Genomic DNA, 12,236 nt, shown 5'->3' on the forward strand with positions numbered 1-12,236 from the left:
ATATATAGTTAGTTAGTTTAGTTAGTTATTATTTAGTTGTTAGTTACGTTATTTAGTTAGTTGTATATATATATATATATATATATATATATATATAACGATTGTATACATAAGTATTGTTATTGTACATCGTCAAAAGTAAAGCTGGAGCGCTGACACAGTTTTGCACATTGTTCTTTTCTCAAACTCTACGGTCGCACTAAATATAAAAAACATTTTTGAAGCATACAATTGTTGTTAACGGATATTATTATACGGTTCTACACAAACCCACAGATGTCTGGAATGGTCGCCCCAGGCATGCAACCAGTTGTGAACCAGCAAGCGTTAGCACAAGCTCAAGCTCAAGCTCACGCCCAGGCTGCAGCACAAGCCGCACAGCTGGCACAGTCGTCTGTCAACACGGTACTCAGTTCACAGCAACTGCTGGCACTGGAGAAAGCAAGGTAAGATATACCTTGTGCAGAAATGATCTGTAGCCTAGCGCATCACTCGTGTAAAAGTGAATTGATTTTCTATGGAGTGGCTGTTTATATTGAGATAGCAATATATCTTAAGCAGTCTGCTATGATCGAGGTTATTATCCGGTGCCTGTGGTGTTGGTTGTGTAGCGGATGCTAGCGATACAAAGTCTCGTATATAATAGATAGACAGCGAATCGAGTTGTGGAACATACTGAGTATGGCGAGGCTCAAACGTTGCGGTGTGTTCAGTCGTGTTGTAGGGCGCCAGGTTCTCTACATGTGTGCATCGATGGTGTTTTTTTTTCATTCATGGTCATGATGGCCGCAAGTTGGCATACTTTACGACTACGGACTCCCATGTTTGTATTCAGAGTTGAACACATCCGCAGATACCTATTTTTATTAAGGGCATCGATTTTCGACGACTTATATCGCCGCTGAACATTGTGGACCGCTTGGGATTTAGTTGGCTGTCTCAAATACTGGTTTGAAGCATTGCTCAATTTATAGATGGATCACTTGTTCACCAGCTCCTCTATCCCTGATTCCCACACATATTATAAAGGAATTTCGCGCGAACACAATTAGCAGCCGCACTAGGGGGCGGTCCTAAGGTAGCGCCGGTAGTGGATGCGGAGAAATTAAAACAACAACAGGAGGAGGCAGCGAGACAAAGGGCTCTAGGTATCATGTCCCGTATATACGTTGGAAGCATAAACTTCGATATTGACGAGCCGCAAATCGAGGCCGAGTTCAAGGTTTTCGGGCCTATAAAGTAAGTACACACGCGCTTACTATTTCTTCGTTTCCAACTCTGATTGTAATAGATTTAAAATTTATGTAGCGCCTGAAACCATGCTCTTTGTGATCACACGCTGTTGGCTGCCTGTCGTAGCACCAATCACCGAGTGTCTGCTCTTGTCCACTTTCTGACTACGTCTTAACAACTTTGATCAAACTGCAGATCAGTGTCCATGTCACGAGATGTGTCCACAGGGAAACACAAGGGATTCTGTTTTGTGGAATACGATACCCCCGAGGCCGCGACTCTGGCTCTGGAACAGATGAATGGCGCTAGCATGGGTGACCGCTTCCTCAAAGTGGGCCGACCAAATAACGCACCACAGGCAGTGCAGCAAATGGGTAAGCATCATATTCATGGATATATATATTTGTGTATGTCCGATTGCGAGGTTGAATGTTAGGGATTCGTACTGGATTTTGGGATTGGTCTATATATGGGGTGTGGTTGGCGTTTCTTTCAGTCGGAACCAAATGCGACAATGTGTGAAGGTTTTCACCAAGAGTTGAGCTTGATCTGGCTTCGTATAGATAGGTCATTTTTGGGGGTCTGGGTTCATAGCTCGGTATTTGATGACTGACTGGGAATTGGGGCGCGTGGGGTTGCATAGACGTCTATATTGAATTGACCTCTGTATCCGATAGGAGGTGATCGTGGATGATATTTGGCTCGAAACGATAACGTTTTACGTTGCAAAAAAAACAGTTAAATTCCAGTCGCGTCTACGGGAGTTTTTTGCGTCTTATTCGTATTGTGTGCGATCTAAGTGTTTTATTTTAGCACTCTTACCGACCGATTCTGATGCTCATGCACCTGCTTCCTATATGCGATTACCTACATGCTTTGCCAATTATGGCTTCTACGTGTTTGCTTTGATTATGTGGCCGCACTTGTTGTACGTATGTGTAAGGGGATCTGCGCGAACGTCCTAAGAGATGTAAAAGCAGGCTAGATACTACAATGGTATATTCGTCAACTCGAGTCTAGCATTTTTCTGTGTTCAGCCCGTTGTATGCTTACAGTTCTACAATGTATCTCATCTATGTATCATCGAATTGTCTTCGCAGAGGATCTTCAGAAATTGGCGCTCGAGCATCCCAGATTATACGTTGCTGCAGTACACGAAGAGCTTTCAGTGGAAGACATACAGTCGGTGTTCGAAGCGTTTGGAACTGTGAAAGAATGCAGGCTGGGCTTCGATTTGGGCAAGTCCCACCACAAAGGGTATGCTTGTGATTGACATGTATTACCTATGTTATCATGGGCTGCTCGCTCAATTATGTGTGTTCTGGCTAGACTTGCCCTGTGATCAGATACATCGACAGAGCTAGAAATATATAGTGTATTCTAGTAGTCAATAATATCTTGTTAAGGCGGTCTTGTGCTGTCACTTACAGTTCATGTTGAGCCAATATTAGGCCACAATCTCTCAGCCTATGCTGACTATCTGCTATGTGCATGCTGTGGTACATGGTGTACATACCCCACACTTACGCCTGTCATCACCTCTTCCTTTCTTTCTTTTTCTTTTCTTTCTCTTTGCCTATATATGTGTGTGCGTGGACGTGACTGTCTGTGTTGTATCACATATAGCTTCGGTGTTCGGAACACTAGGCGCGGTCAAAGGGGGGCGATGCGTCTTCCATCCAGGCTCATCCCAGCGAAAATGGTATAAGTTTCTACTTCATTGTGATCTTTGCCTACACAGCAGATATATTGTAGGTTCCCCTTTTAAGCTGGAGTTATATTTCTCTAGCAGCGATAGTTTTAGGTTCCGTTCATTGCCATCGTGTGATCTGATGAATCATAGGTCGTGAGTTATACTAGATAGAATGTACGGTCAATGTACGGGTCTGTGCCTTTGAGATCAGTTGTGTGTGTGAATCTGTGTCCAGTTCTGTTTTCTTCTAAATGATATGCTAGGATTTTGTCTATCTGTGCACTGTATTTTCACATGTATGTACACATTAGTATTGTAACTATTGTTAGTGTAAATACATAGTTGTATATTCAAGTCGATAAACAGATATGTGAATGTAGGCAGGCTACAGAAACAATACCAGCGTCATAAACAATGTACATGATGTAATTACGACCTGTCTGGACGAAGATATGGACTGGAATGTTGTACATAACGTGCAAGACAAACAAAAACGCATTGGAAGCATTCGCCAGGTCACGTTGTATCCAGTATTCGTTTCTATGTGCTTTCATATTTATTCGCATGCGCAGAAAATTGCACAGGTATGTTTATCTTCGCTTGAGAGCCCGGGGTCACGTATATATATATATATTTATATTTATAGCATTGGCCGCATGTGTATGCCCTGATCTTGGATTATGAATGGTATCTCTTGCGACTTCATGCTTACATTCTCACTGTCCTATATGTATATAGGACCTTATATACATTGGTGGAAGTATGCAGAGTATTTTTTTAGATTATGTTTGTCATATCGCAATGTTGTATTTATGTAGAAAGTTTGCGTATACGATTTTACATGCGCATACATACCAACACATGTATGTCGTCATACATGCGCATATATCTTTCAAGATTTTAGCGTATACTACTTAGAAATTGATTCTCACATAAAGTTGATACAAATACACATTTCTATACTCACAAATGTATAACGTCCGTTATGACAAGGTGCTACAGTAGTAGAAGGCTCATTGTTGCAGATTAACAACATATGATCGGTTTTCCCGTTTACTTTGTTTAGGCTGTTGCTTGTTTTACGCGCTTTGCGTAGCGCATTTCCCTATATCTAATCATCGAAGCATTCGATAATTTTATCCACAGGAAAGCTCTCTACTCGCATGTACAGCTTACTCACACATGCCTCCTTTTATCTCCTTCTTGCAACGTTCTGCATATGTCCCGTATACACTCCGTTTGTGCACACACGCGCAGGTACGGGTACATTGAGTACGAGGATATTGCGGTCAGAGATGCGGCCGTGGCGGCAATGAACCTGTTCGATCTGGGCGGTCAGTTGCTACGCGTGTGTGCTGCGGTTACGCCGCCGATGCCCAATCTGCTAGGCACAGCTCACGGACTCAAAGAGATGAGTGCTACAGGTATTGGGGTTCTCTCTCTTGTAAAGGTCTAAAATTAATGCTTTTGACTCCTTACTTGTTTTGAGTATAGTTGATTGTGCTGTGCAGTTGGTGTCAGCTCTACTTACGGCTGAGTTATGCCGAAGTAAAATGCTTAACAACATTACCCTAAAACACCATCTCAACTTTTGCTTTTCCTATCTTTACCTTTGTCGTTGTACGCGATACAGATAATGAAACTGCACTGAGGCTCAAAGCCGCCGTGGCCCGGGTAGAGAACAAACACCTGGGTGGCGCGAGCACAGACACACCCGAAGTAACTCCCAGCACAAACACAGTTACTCCAAGCCGACCAGACAGTACGACGATACCAGTATCCACAACTACAGCTATACCTACAAGTACAACTTCAGCCCCTGCACCGGATGACGGATCGCTGGCTGCTGCAATTGAAGCGAAGGCGAACAAGATGGCCGCTGAAGCCGACGTAGAGCAGGTAAGGAGTGAGCGCTCGTGTGAGTGTAGCGTGCTGATGTGATGTATGTGTATAAATGCGTGTTTACGGGCGTGTGAATGTTTTTTTCGGTGTATGAAATGTATACTATTGTATGTATAAATGCGCTTGACACTGAACATGCACAAAAACGCATACATTGATATATTCTGCATAAACACGTGGTCTGTCATATGAGTGTTTCTATTCAAATGTGAAGTCGACGAGCCATTGTTTCCTTTGCGGGTATTGAATATCTCTATCTCAAAATTGGGTGTTCGAGTATCCTGTTCTTTTTGTTAACTATGCACCAAATACTCCAGCATACTGGGGTTGCAAGATGTCATTACTAACACGACGTCTGAATCCGCTCCAACAGACGTCAAATAAAAGAAAGGCTGTGGACGATGAAGAGAATATACAGATTACCGGAACGAGTCAAAGGTTTATGCTCATGCAGAAGTTGGCAAGGAAATCGGTATGCCTAGACATATTGGTGTAGGTTTATCATGAGCTATAGAAGCGTACATTTGTTGCACAGACATATTCACATGCGCTCACCATCGTCACACTACCGCATCTGATACTAATCAGTACGTTTGAGTTTGGCAAAATATGTTTTATATAACACCTGGGATGCACGATAGGGAATATAATAACATCAAAATCAACTACAGCTTTAGTTACAAACTCTGTTAGTGTAGTGGTTGCCTATCATTTCTTTAGACATATCTTTCACAGTCATAGCTGCGCTGAAAAAGCCAACTGCGCCGTAAGAGTGTTCGTGATTCTACTTTGTGTATATATTTATCATATTCATAGAACATAAAGACCCCCGAAGTGGTGTACCCTATTCAACTGCTCATCGATCTGATAACGCAGGATAATAGAGTTGTGCTGCTAAAGAATATGTATCCGCCTGATGAGGATGTGAACGATCCTGAATTAGAAGAGGAGATAAGGGAAGAGTGCTCTAACTATGGCACAGTTGAGAAGGTGGTCTTCTACAAGGTATGTTCACTACAAGCACCATAATGAGTCCTGTGCATCATTTGTCGGGAGACAATTAACGCAGCCCTATTTGTTTAGTTTTGAAAATTCGCCGTTATTTCGAAAATGATAAATAGATAATTCGCACTTGTTCCGTACCAATAGAGGTTCATCATATACAAATTGTCTCTTTAAATGCTGCAAGTAATTTCTGATTGCGCTGCGAATGAGCAAGTTGGTTTTTATTCCGCAGACGAAACCATTTATTGTCAGCTGCACATGATACGGTTATTTTGCTTCCTCACCCGCCTGCAAACTAAATACCATGACCAGGCTACCGAATCGCATAAACAAGTCAATCACTCTGTTCTAAAATGCTGTTCTGTGACTTGAAATCTGAACCTTTTGCCGTATAACTGAATAATGAACAAAACTACCAGCCCACATCAATCATTCCCCACCATACTGCTAGCACATTATTAAGCATACTAGGCGTCCTCGACCGTCGCCATGATATGATCCACACATACTAAATGACTTCACTATACGACTCAGAGATACTCACTAGTGCGTACGCCTCTGACACTTTCTCGCTCGCCTTTCATACAAAACACAAGCAGGATACGTTATCCCTGTCACGATTTTAATCCTTACTCGCACGCCATGCTTGAAAATATCCGAGCAGGATACTTTTTCAGGACCCGAGCCAGAGATTAAAGTCTTCGTGCAATTCAGGCAAACGGAAGAGACGGTGGCGGCAATTGCGTCGCTCAATGGCCGGTGGTTTGATGGCAAACAAATTGTTGCAGAAACATATGATGGCGAGCTATTTGCTGCGAATGACTTTACGGGATAGTTCTGCCTCATAAAAAAGATAAATCGAAGACACCTATGAATAAGACCAATATTTTTAGAAAAAGTTTATTGTTCTCCTCCCTTGTTGGAGTATTCAGTTCTGCACTGGTCCGAACAAACGTAATAGTCAGGAGCCGGGTTGTGTCAGTAGGCTCTTCGACTAAAGAGGCACTGCACAAAATACAAGTGGGTAGACTGCTGACAGCATTTCACCTTTCTCGGTAGCATTAATACAGTGAAATCCAAACAAAATGTATGTGGACCGTGATATCGTTGCTCGTTGGTTAGTTGTTGGACTATAGACACTCTTGCAAAACCTACGAAGAACCCCCATTTTAAATCGACCTGCTGACAATGACTACGACGTGTACAGTGCAGACCTGCAAAACAATTAAGATAAAATATATCGAGATACTGTTTATGAGTCAATTTCATGATATCCTATCCTATGGTTCGTGAGAACAATGGCAAGACTGACAGATGTATGCATGTGCGACAGTCGTAGACCTCGTGAGTCGTGACTGATTGATCCTTGTCAGTAATTCATAACGTAAATGAATGGCCCAAGTGGGTGTGCAGCGCACACCCGCTTCAAGGGCTTTACGAAAAGGTGTTTTTATTGGCTAAAGAGGTCATTTGCGAGCAAAGTCCGCAGACAATTGGACAGTTCTAGCTACGTCTTTGATTTTCAGGATGGTTGTTTTGTTATCAGGGCAATTATCAAACTATCACTGGTTCATAGCGTTATAAAATGTCGTGTACATATTAGGAGTTTAAAATATGGCGCGTTTATGCCTACTACAGTACATATATTTTATATTTTTTGTTTTAAATATTCAAAAACCATAGCCTACTAGAATACAAAAAACACAGCTCCTTGACGCACACTCCCCTGCCGATCAATCTGCTTGTGCCTTTCTCGACATGCTTACTACTAATCGTGAGCGATGAAACAGCATTCAATATTTGCTTCACACCGTCACCGACCACCGGCATGCATGCATACATACATAAATACATGACTGAACATGCATGAACACATGAATACATTTTTACATAATTCTATACATTCATACGCACGGACATACACACATCGATATATTGGTAAATCGTACAATTGTATATATAATATAATATAATATATATATATATATATATATATATATATATGTTATGTATATGTTACATATATATATATATATATATTTATATATATATATATGAATTAACTATATATACAGGTATACATAAATAATAGAAATATATATGTATATATAGATTTATATGTATATATGTATATATATATATATATACATAAATACATAAATATATATATAAACTTCTACTTATACATACCCATATATTCAAAGACATATATATACATACATACATACATGCACATACAATCCCATAAATACAAACATATCCATATCCATATATATATATATATATATATATATTTTATATATAAATACATATATATATATATATATATAAATATAAATATATATATACTTACATACATGCATGCACATACAATCCCATAAATACAAACATATCCATATATATCTATAGAAATGCACATATACACACACACATATATATATATATATATATATATATATGTATGTATATATATATATAGATATGTATACGTATATATATATATATGAATACACACACATATATATATACATACACATAAGCACACGCATTCCCACACACACACATACACACACACATACATACATACACACATACATACACACACACACACACACATACACACATACATATACAATATACAATATATATATATATATATGTATCTGTATATGTATATGTATATATATATATGTATATGTATATGTATATGTATATTTATGTACATGGATATGGATATGTATATATATATATATATATATATATATATATATATATATATATATACCTTATACATCAGAGAACTACATCGCCCAGCTCCTTGATTCGCACTCCCCTGTCGTCCGTTCTGCTTGTATCTTTCTCAACGTACTTTATGCTAATCGTGAGAGATGAAGCTGTATCCATCATTCATTTCTCAACGTTGCCGACCGATTCGTAGTCCAACCTGATCATACATAATCTGATCTGGAATCTGTGGTTGACTGCACATCGTGCGTGGCAATATATGTACAGTATAGGGTGCTAATATATCACTGTTGATGATATAGAACTGAATATTCGATTACTAGGACCCTTCTCTGTTCATACATATAGTGTTTCGGGCCCTTCTGTACGTGTGTATAGCGTGCGAAGAGAGCGAAAGAGATGCATATGTGTGTGATCGTTAGTTCGTCACTGTTCACGAATATATGGCCCAAATAGTGTCACGGATTTTAAAGAGAAGAAAGTAGAAGTAGAACACGCCAAGAGCGAAACGAGTTACGACTTACGAGTGATATGTACATTGGGGCCATGGATTCATGTGGAATGTCCTGTGTATCTGTGACATTTGCACTTGAACGTTCCTTATTTTAACCGCTAACCAGTGCTCACATGAGCACAAAGACACAAATAGGTTCGAGAAATCTTCCGAAATCTCATCGAATGCCAAAGAATCAAGTTTTTATACAGAAAAAAAATGTTTTTTTTATGAAAATGCATGGCCAAATCTCCTTTTCATTTATAAAAATATCCACATCGGCACAGCTATTATTATATCGTTCTTACAAAACAAATCAATCGTTTTTGCGTTTGTAAAACGTTTATTTTTGTAAAATGCAGTAAATACTTTCGGGATTTCAACCTCTCGAGTACGTACATACATGGTAATCTTTTTTCGTTTTTATTTTTACACTCTATGATTTTCTGCACAGTACACACCATATACGTTATTTATTTATTATTTAAATACATCTCGTTTTTATTTAAAGTCGTCTGCCCGCAATTTTTTTTTTGTGTGGGTTTCACGCATGCTCAGGAATTCTACCGACCTTCCGCAGGTTCGCCCGAGATCACTTTTAGATAGGGGACAACTCTCTGGACATTTTGTTCCACCTTCCACGCGACAGGATGCGAAGGTTTAACCACGAACGCTGGTGGCTGATGAGACTTGAGAAGATGATGAGACTGTGATCATTGATGTCGTTACAATATAAAAATCTGCATCATGACATTCTCACTGATTTATCTCGTATAAAAGCCCTTAGATGAATTCTATTCAAATCATTCTAACGAACAAACAACAATATTCTTATAAACAACTTTCAAGATGGCAATGAAATACTGCAGACGCGCGTCCGACCACGTATGTGACATGGGCGCCGAGAACACCTGCTCCAAGATCATGCAGCTATGCGCCGCCGAAGAAGAACTGGTTGACAATTTCGATGAAGTAACCCACTACCTGCAGAAGCATTTGGTCGAGATCATCGGCAGTGTACACAGCATGGACAAGGACCAACAGCGTCTTATGGCCGATGATGGTATTACGCAAGTGGTTGCACCACCAGCACCCGAGGAAGGCGATTCCCACGGCGGACTTCTGTTGAGAACTTTCTCCGAGAAGATTAAGGACGGGCACGTGGTTTTGACGCGAGAGTTCAAGGTGCACTCAGTCGACGCCAAAAAGAACGAGGTCAGATATGAGCTCACCCGCGCCAAGGGCCCAGGAAACGTCGAACACACTGAGAAGAAGGCCTTCTTAACCGTTATTTGTTAAATCAAAATAATCTCGGCTCCTATGAATGCAGCTATAAACAAAAATTATTAAAAACAACCGCATTAGAATTAAAAATCTTTGTAATAAGAGTTGGAATCCTCCCCTACTTCATATTTTTTTAAATAGCAAGAATCATTCTGTTCCTTCATAAAGTGTTCGTAATATTGCGCATCTATCTATAGTCTTGAGCGGATTTCAAAGTGTTATTGCTTCCTCATCTTTGACGACGTATCCGAAGGTCCCATTTTGCAGCTGTCTCTGTTAAAAATTGATACTTCTGTAATAGTCTGGGAGATACAAACACATAGTCATAGTTCCTATGATCACTATGTAAATATAAATACATGGTCATCTCTACTAGAAATTGTCGCCGGATGAAAAATGGATTCTCCCTGAGTAGAGGCTAAAGTCAAGAGAGAATATCATTTCTGACAGACAAATCCAGAGGGTCATGGTAAAGTTTTTTCAGTAGGTTATGTGAATAAATTATGTGAATAAACAGAAATAAATAGAATACTCGCGTAAAATAAAGCATATATTTACGAAAGACGATAGCGCCAAAAAAAAAGCTCAAATTTGTTCTATTTAGCTATGTCAGATTGTTGAATTTTTAGGAGAATTGTTTGTATTTACGAGTACTAAAAAGCCTATATGTAGTAGTAAAGTTTTCATCTCTATACCACAGCATATGTATAAGATATGATATACTTATGATGCTCCGATGGCTGCTGCGACTGCCGTTCTTCGACGACAACACAAGCAGGTACAGCGAATAGAACGGCGGGTAGCATGATGCGCGAGCCGATCACGTGATATGTAATTACTAGCGTGTTGAACAATATAGACTATCATTGGCACAGTTCAACAATTGGTTTAGTTTGATCCCTTGCTGAATATGATGTTTTTATACACGAATCGTTGTACACATAATATACTTACGTGACTTAATTTCTAAGAGTGGTTTATGCAAGCAATAGGATGGCATGCTCACGAGTAGACTTGACCAATTGCACGCGATTGTCCAACTGTTTACAATCGTTTAAGTTGTGGTCTAGATCGTGGTGCCTGTCGTATTCTTGAGACTCGTCTGAAGGACGCAGGCAATCACTCAACAGACGCCAAGCAATCTGCTGACTACCTGTTTTATAGATTACACCCTGAAATAATAAACGCATATTATGTATACATGCTTATGAAAAGCCCGGAGATGCGCAGACCCCATCAACTACATTGGTTACCCATGCTAAATTATCATCATGCAATTCTAAACCCACAAGCTGGGCATACAATTATGCTGTGTACACACTAAGACAGTAAGCATATGCATATATCAATCAGATCCACTGGGATTTGTCAAACTTTTCAATGTCCATTGAAAAATATAAGTGTGTACACGCCTAAGGCACTATAGTAATGCAACGCAAGAGTTGCCACATTTGTATACTTATATTTGTTTCTCACGGTGTAGCGTGTTGTGTGTTATATTTTGAAAATCAGATCACACATTCCTTCTTCTGTAAGGTGTGCGCAGTACAGTCGTTGTCACTGACTGCAATTGTTGCTGAGAAGTTTTCAATTGCATGAAACCTGTTGAACGTGCCCCGTTTGCAACCTATGCAGCGATGATAACCAGATCGAGTGTGACAAAGCGAGGACACTTCATTTGGTCTTAGACTTGCTCCTGGAATGTCTCCAGTTAGTTCTCGTACATTTAAAGCAGACAGATGTACTCCAATTTCGACCTACGTGCAAGTCTAAATGCGATTAGTTGTGGGTAATGAACACCCATCTAAACGTTATTGCATAGCAAAGTATTATATATATATATATNTATATATATATATATATATATATATATATATATAA

General features: G+C 39.7%; 2 protein-coding genes across 2 annotated transcripts in view; both read left to right on the forward strand.

Annotated features, from left to right (window-relative positions):
* The window catches only part of SARC_01759 (hypothetical protein), a 7,559-nt gene extending 846 nt beyond the window's left edge, over positions 1-6,713 (forward strand). Inside the window, exons 2-10 of the mRNA XM_014304527.1 lie at positions 277-446; positions 1,030-1,239; positions 1,429-1,607; positions 2,334-2,490; positions 4,184-4,350; positions 4,560-4,825; positions 5,202-5,300; positions 5,705-5,833; positions 6,498-6,713. Of these exons, the coding sequence (XP_014160002.1) occupies positions 277-446; positions 1,030-1,239; positions 1,429-1,607; positions 2,334-2,490; positions 4,184-4,350; positions 4,560-4,825; positions 5,202-5,300; positions 5,705-5,833; positions 6,498-6,668 (1,548 nt within the window). The 3' untranslated portion in view covers positions 6,669-6,713. The remainder of the gene's footprint in view (positions 1-276; positions 447-1,029; positions 1,240-1,428; positions 1,608-2,333; positions 2,491-4,183; positions 4,351-4,559; positions 4,826-5,201; positions 5,301-5,704; positions 5,834-6,497) is intronic.
* A 3,070-nt stretch (positions 6,714-9,783) lies between these two features.
* On the forward strand, positions 9,784-11,575 carry SARC_01760 (hypothetical protein). Its single transcript, XM_014304528.1, has one exon. The coding sequence runs from the start codon at positions 9,921-9,923 to the stop codon at positions 10,368-10,370; it is 450 nt and encodes a 149-aa protein (XP_014160003.1). The 5' UTR covers positions 9,784-9,920; the 3' UTR covers positions 10,371-11,575.
* Positions 11,576-12,236: the final 661 nt, after the last annotated feature.

This window comes from Sphaeroforma arctica, assembly GCF_001186125.1.
Source record: "Sphaeroforma arctica JP610 unplaced genomic scaffold supercont1.72, whole genome shotgun sequence".
NCBI classification, from domain to species: domain Eukaryota; class Ichthyosporea; order Ichthyophonida; genus Sphaeroforma; species Sphaeroforma arctica.